Source organism: Pundamilia nyererei, unplaced genomic scaffold (genome assembly GCF_000239375.1).
Source record: "Pundamilia nyererei isolate P.nyererei 1_Seehausen unplaced genomic scaffold, PunNye1.0 scaffold00182, whole genome shotgun sequence".
Classification (NCBI taxonomy): Eukaryota; Metazoa; Chordata; class Actinopteri; order Cichliformes; family Cichlidae; genus Pundamilia; species Pundamilia nyererei.
In genome coordinates this window covers 123,072-129,120 of record NW_005187583.1, presented here as the reverse complement: position 1 = coordinate 129,120, position 6,049 = coordinate 123,072, and the positions used below count along the sequence as shown (strand labels likewise).

At 42.0% G+C, this 6,049-nt stretch overlaps 1 protein-coding gene across 1 annotated transcript; it reads left to right on the top strand.

The window, feature by feature from the left end:
* The first annotated feature begins 4,100 nt into the window (after nucleotides 1–4,100).
* Nucleotides 4,101–5,600, top strand: LOC102197804 (apolipoprotein A-I). Its single transcript, XM_005746718.1, has 3 exons — nucleotides 4,101–4,181; nucleotides 4,294–4,438; nucleotides 4,614–5,600. The coding sequence occupies exons 1-3, from the start codon at nucleotides 4,139–4,141 to the stop codon at nucleotides 5,212–5,214; spliced, it is 789 nt and encodes a 262-aa protein (XP_005746775.1). The 5' UTR covers nucleotides 4,101–4,138; the 3' UTR covers nucleotides 5,215–5,600.
* Nucleotides 5,601–6,049: the final 449 nt, after the last annotated feature.

The window sequence follows — 6,049 nt, the reverse complement described above, 5'->3', positions numbered from 1 at the left end:
CTCTCCCTCCAAACACAGAAGTGATGCCACACAACTTGATCTCGGTTTCATCTGACCACAGCACTTTCTCCAAGGCCTTCTCTGAGTCATTTAGATGTTCACTGGCAAACTTAAGACAGACTTCTACATGTGTTTTCTTGAGTGGGGTAAACATTGTGGGTGCTGTAAGATTTCAGTTCATCACAGCGTAGTGTATTAAAAATGGTATTCTTGGTGACTGTGGTTCCAACAGCCAGATCACTAACAAACATTACAATAAAACTTGAATAAAAAAAGTTTGTTCACTTCATTGTAAATGAGCAAACTTAAAATTTAGCAGGCGTTAAAATAATAAAATAGGAAAGCCAGGAGGAGGGGAAGAAAAAGAGTAAAAGGGCAGGTTTGAACCCAAACCTTTTCATTAGTCTGACAGCATATGGTCACCAAATCAACCCAGTGACCTAACGTGGCAACCAGTTCTGCCTTTTAATGTGGCTGGTGTATCAAGTGGGAGCCTGCACCAAATGATTATTTTCACTGAGGACTTTTTTTGTCAGAAAGTCATTGAAAGTCCATCTCACAGCTTCAGAGCTCAAGGCAGCATCTCCAGATTGCATATATTCCAAATATGTAGGATATATGCAATGACAATAAAGGGCTATTCTATTCTATTCTATTCTATTCTATTCTATTCTATTCTATAGCCTGAGTAAAGCAGTAATTTGTGACATTGCAGTGGCATAAAATACTTGGCTTTATAAATGGAAAACAACTTACCGATGTAATCTGGCACTGGTGCAGTGTTTTTATAATTAATGCATTCCAGGCTTCTATCAAGATGTTTACCAGTGATTTGTGTTTCACCTTGACTGCTGCCATTTGTTAATTGGTGTCAGACAAATGGCAGGTGGTGATTAAAAAAGAAGAAGCTGTGAACGTGGTGGACGTGGGTGACTCCTCACCGAGTCACCAGGCTCAGCTTGACTCCTTGCATACTTCAAGACACGGGGGTAGAAAAAAGACACCAAGGTGTCAAAGAATGAACAGCAAAGACAAATGAAAGTGGGGAGAAAAAACGTTTAGACTTTTAAATGAATAGAACTGCTGCTAATTGTGAAAATACACCAAAACTAATCTGGAATTTTGTTCAGGCAGAAAACTCAAACACAATGTCACAAACTACACTGAGCTTCACATCAGGCCATGTGCAAACACTTTTTTCTACTACTGTACATATCAAGTCAACATTTGATTACTTGAATCCTCTATATTTCTACCTCTACGTGTGTGCAGAGCTGTGGAGGAAAAGTCGATGTTTCCAGTTTTTAAAAATCATTTTAAATCCTTAATATTTTTTAAGACTTTATGAAACAAGGAATGATTCTGACATGAAAGTCTAGAGTCAAAGCCTTCTACTGTCTTCATTTTGCAGACTTTATAATACTCTTCCATTAGGTAAATTCTTTGGGTAGTATCCTGCAACATGTTGCTTGCTCTTATGTTGCAATCACACAGAGATTGCATTCAAAGAAACGTTCATTGATTACATAGGCTTCTGGAACTTTTATTGTGCAACACTGCACCTAACAACCCAGCAATACACAAGTTTTAAATCTGCAGATATGGCCCAGAGTATAATTCAGTTAAATTGTATTCCTTTTTTATATATAGTGCCACATCACAGCAATAGTGACCTATTGGTGTGTCGTATCCCTCATGAGCAAACACTTGGTGACAGTGGGAGGGAAAAACTCCCTTTTAACAGGAAGAAACCTCAAGCAGGACGAGGCTCAGGAAGGTGCAGCCATCTGCTGGTTGGGGATTAGGGGAGGAAAATAGGACAAAACACACACTGAGCCAGAGATTAAAATTGAAATGAATCACTATGAATGAATGCAGTAGTCATGTATAAACACATAAAGAGCGAAGAAAAGGGGAGTGAAGAAGAAACGCTCAGTACATCCATGAAAGCCCCGAGCAGCCTAGGCTTATCATAATGTAACTAAGGGAGGATTCAGAGTCACCTGATCCAGCCCTAAGTATATGCTTCATCAAAGATGAACGTTTTAAGCCCAATCTTAAAAGTAGAGATGGTGTCTGTCTCCTGAACGCAAACTGGGAGCTGGTTCCACAGAAGAGAGGCCTGAAAGCTGAAGACTCTGCCTCCCATTCTACTTTTAAATATGCTAGGACCAAGTAAACCTGCAGTCTGAGAGCAGAGAGCTCTATTAGGATGATATGGTACTATGAGGTTTTTAAGATGTAAAGGCCATAAAAAGGGCATTATTGATGTTCACTAGTGCTTGAATGAAATTCTTCAAATTCACTCTACATGTCTCTCTATGACTTTCCTCAGGTACAGAAACCATCTCAATATTCAGATTTCAGCACATGAGCGATGAGGGGCTACTAAAATACAACTGAAATATAAAAATTATGCTCCCATCTCTTTTGACAGCAACTTCTTTTCAAATAAAAACGAAAGATATGAAAGTACTCCCAGTAGACACATTCATGCACAGACTTAGAGACAAATCTTTGCACTATGTTCATTCCTATTCCCAAAATCACATGAAGCTACAGTGACAAAGTCCACCGGGGATAGGACAACAAACAACAGCATAGCAAACATCACTCTTTGACCTCATTAGTCAGTCATCATCGCAAACACACCAGTGAGAGAATTTGTTATCTAAAATGAGTCTACATTTTTTTAGGTTGCATGTTATGTGGCATTGCTTGTGCGTGAACGTGTGTGTAGTTGCCGCCTGTGATTTAATGACTTTAGATTTAATATGACTGCATTTCTGAGCTGATTGCATCAAGTCACTGTCTTCTGTTTACTCGTGTCTGTTTACCCTGGCAGCTTTTTTAGAAAGCAGTTGGACTGTGAAGGATGTGGCTTTCCCCATTACAGAACCTGGTGTGAACTGAATGTGAAAAATGTAGAAAAATACAAGAGACTGCTGGGAAATGTGTTTACCCAGGTAATATTTTCAACCCTTGTCCTCATTTTCACCCCCCTCCCACCTTCCCACCAGCCCAATCAAACTCTCCTCTCGTGTCACCCTTTACACCCATAATAATATTCGCACTTCCTTTCTAATTTCACAATCTTCCTGGCTCAGTCTTCACACTGAACTGGCATTTTTACTTTGTTCTTGTCAGCCTTTCATGTTTTTCTGCAACAATTTGGTCACAAGACAAATGAGAAAAAGTCCTCGTGAAGCAGAAAAAGGTGCTGACAGATGTCCCAGAAGAAGCAGACGGAGTTTAGTTTTTTTTTAAAAAGAGAGAAAGAAAAAAGTGGTAAACGGGGAGGACTGATTCACCGATACGCATATGATACTGATAATGTATATTTGTGTGTTAATGGTGTGCGTCGATGCGTGTGTGCAGACTGATCTCCTCCCACTAGATGACCATTGAACTGTCACCCCAGTCCTCCTGCTGATGGAGATAACAGGGGGCTGAGGTCCACCTCCACAGAGACACACAGACCTCACACCTCCACCCTCCCCCTTCTCCACATGGACTCGTCCCCCACCAAGGGACTATAAAAAGTCTGCCCCCGCTGAAGTTGTTCAGTCTCGTCCAGAACTCCACCAGGTAAGAGAAGCAACTTTGCGGTACTCGCAGAACAGAATTGGAAGCCGGAGAGGACTAAGTGTCGGGGAACTTTTTGTTAGAACTAAGTTGATAAACAAAGGGAAAAAAAGAAATTGCTGGAAGTAAAATTCTTAATTCTGACTTTTTGTATTTTTTATTTTATTAGATATAACTTTGGGATTGTTCTCTTTAGCCTGAGGTAATTTTGCAGCAGTGCTTCTCCACCAAGAGCGTCTCCTGCTAATTCTATGACCGTGTTTTACAGCAAAAGCTGAAACAGGATTATGTAGCATCTTAGGTCTGATCTCCTTAATCATCCTCTGTAATCTACTCAGATTACAAGTTCCTTTAATAGCTTGCTATACATTTAGTGCAAACTCATTCAGGCTAATTCAGCAATGTGCTGGGCTGTTAAGACATTCTTACTTCTAAGACTACTGAGTCTGCTTTAGGCACAGGATTCAAGCTCTGTTGGATTAATGAATTCCCACTATTCAGTTGGATGTTCATTTCCTAATCATTAACTGCTTTTCTGCTCTAGACCATCACCATGAAATTTGTGGCTCTAGCTCTCACTCTTCTCCTGGCTGTCGGTGAGTACTGAACGCACCCTTTCCAACCTGAGGGAAATCATTTAAAATGCAGGTGGAACTTTAGCAGGTCCACTTTACCCTTTAAAAGTTTTTCCCTCTTCGCTTGCCAAAGGCTCTCAGGCTGCCTCCCTGCAGGCTGATGCACCTTCCCAGCTGGACCAAATCCGGTCCGCTGTGGATGTCTACCTGACTCAGGCGAAGGACGGTGCCATCAAAGCCCTGGACCAGCTTGATGACACTCCATACCAAGAGCTCAAGTAAAGATTCTCATTCTTGTCCATCAGCCGCACTTTTTTGTAATTGGTCCATGCATTGCCAGGGGTTCGTTTAACTTCCTGCCTTAGTCAGTTTTTACACTTTGCAGTCGACATTTGGTGTGTACACTTAGCTTAACTAAAATGGCTTTGCTTTCCTATCTCTGTTCTCTCTCAGAACCACCCTGGCTCAGCGCCTGGAGGGCCTGCACACTCAGATCAAGACTCTGCAGGCTTCCGTTTCTCCTGTGACCGACAGCGTCTTTACCACAGTCTCTGAAGCCACTGCTGACTTACGTAACAGCATTGTGACTGATATTGAGGCCCTGAGAATCGAGCTGGAACCCAAACGTGCTCACCTGAGGGAAGTCATTGAGAGACACATGGCGGAATACCGCAGCCAGCTCGAGCCCATCGTCAGAGAGTACCATACCAAGCACACAGCTGAAATGGAAGAACTGAAGACAAAGCTGGAGCCCGTTATGACTGAGCTGCGTGAGAAGATTCGCACCAATGTGGAAGAGACCAAGGCTGCGTTGACACCCATTGTTGACAGTATTCGTGCCAGGGTTGCTACACACGTGGAACAAGCAAGGGCAAGGTTGGCTCCCTATGTTGAAGAATACAAGGAGCAGCTGAGGCAGGCCTACGACCAGGCACAAAACGTCAAAGCTGAAGACCTTACTGCCCTGAAGGAGAAGATTCATCCTCTGACCGAAGACATCAAGACAAAGCTCCAGCAAATCTTTGCAATCGTTTCCGAAACCTTCAAGAGCTAAATCCTCCCTACCCTGTTCCTATAACTAACCTCCCTTTCCTATCATGCCTAGATCCATTCCAAATTTCTCTCGATTCCTTCTTTCTTCACAAACAGACCACTTCCCTAAAATGTAGCCTTGCTGATGAATGAAACGGCAGGACTCTCTCTTCCCCAGCTTACTTCATGCATACATGATCAAGCACAAGCTCCCAAACACACAGACGTGTAGATACTCAGCACATAATTGCTCTATTCTTCACATTCTGTGCCCAACTTTTTGTGTAGCAATCATATGTGAATTATTGCACGTGCTCAAACTCCTGTGTAATGACGCTTGTCTGACGAAAAGTGTGCCTTGATGAATTACAGCTCAATAAACATCTGACTGTTTATACTACTCTGAAATGATTTTTCTCTCCTATATGATATGTAAAACTTTTCCTCATCCTAGAATTCCCCAACAGTAGCATTGAACATCTACGCCTTTTTTAGGGTTATCAGTGCTCATATTCAGATTCATTAGAGTGTTTAAGACCTCAGTGAACCCCTAAGGTTATGTCACACAGACACACACAGCATTTTAAGAGGTCATCATTGATCAGAAAGGTCTGCTAGAGAAGAATATTAATACAATCAGTTGTACTTAGGAATGGTGTACGATAGCACATGAGACATTTCTGTTTGTGAACACCAAAAGCTGTGATTAATGACTTGATCACACAGTGACCGGTCTATTGACAACTTACGTCTTGTGCTTTATTGGAGAAAAGCATTCTTTCTGCTGTGTGCTGCTACCCTCCAGGCTGGATCCCTTCAACACTGTCCCATTGAGCTACACACACACACACACACAC

Excerpts from the sequence above, each read along its gene's own strand:
- LOC102197804 (XM_005746718.1), top strand. The coding sequence starts at position 4,139 with ATGAAATTTGTGGCTCTAGCTCTCACTCTTCTCCTGGCTGTCG. Across the intron at positions 4,182-4,293 it reads CACTCTTCTCCTGGCTGTCG|GCTCTCAGGCTGCCTCCCTG; the intron begins GTGAGTACTGAA and ends CGCTTGCCAAAG. Across the intron at positions 4,439-4,613 it reads ACTCCATACCAAGAGCTCAA|AACCACCCTGGCTCAGCGCC; the intron begins GTAAAGATTCTC and ends GTTCTCTCTCAG.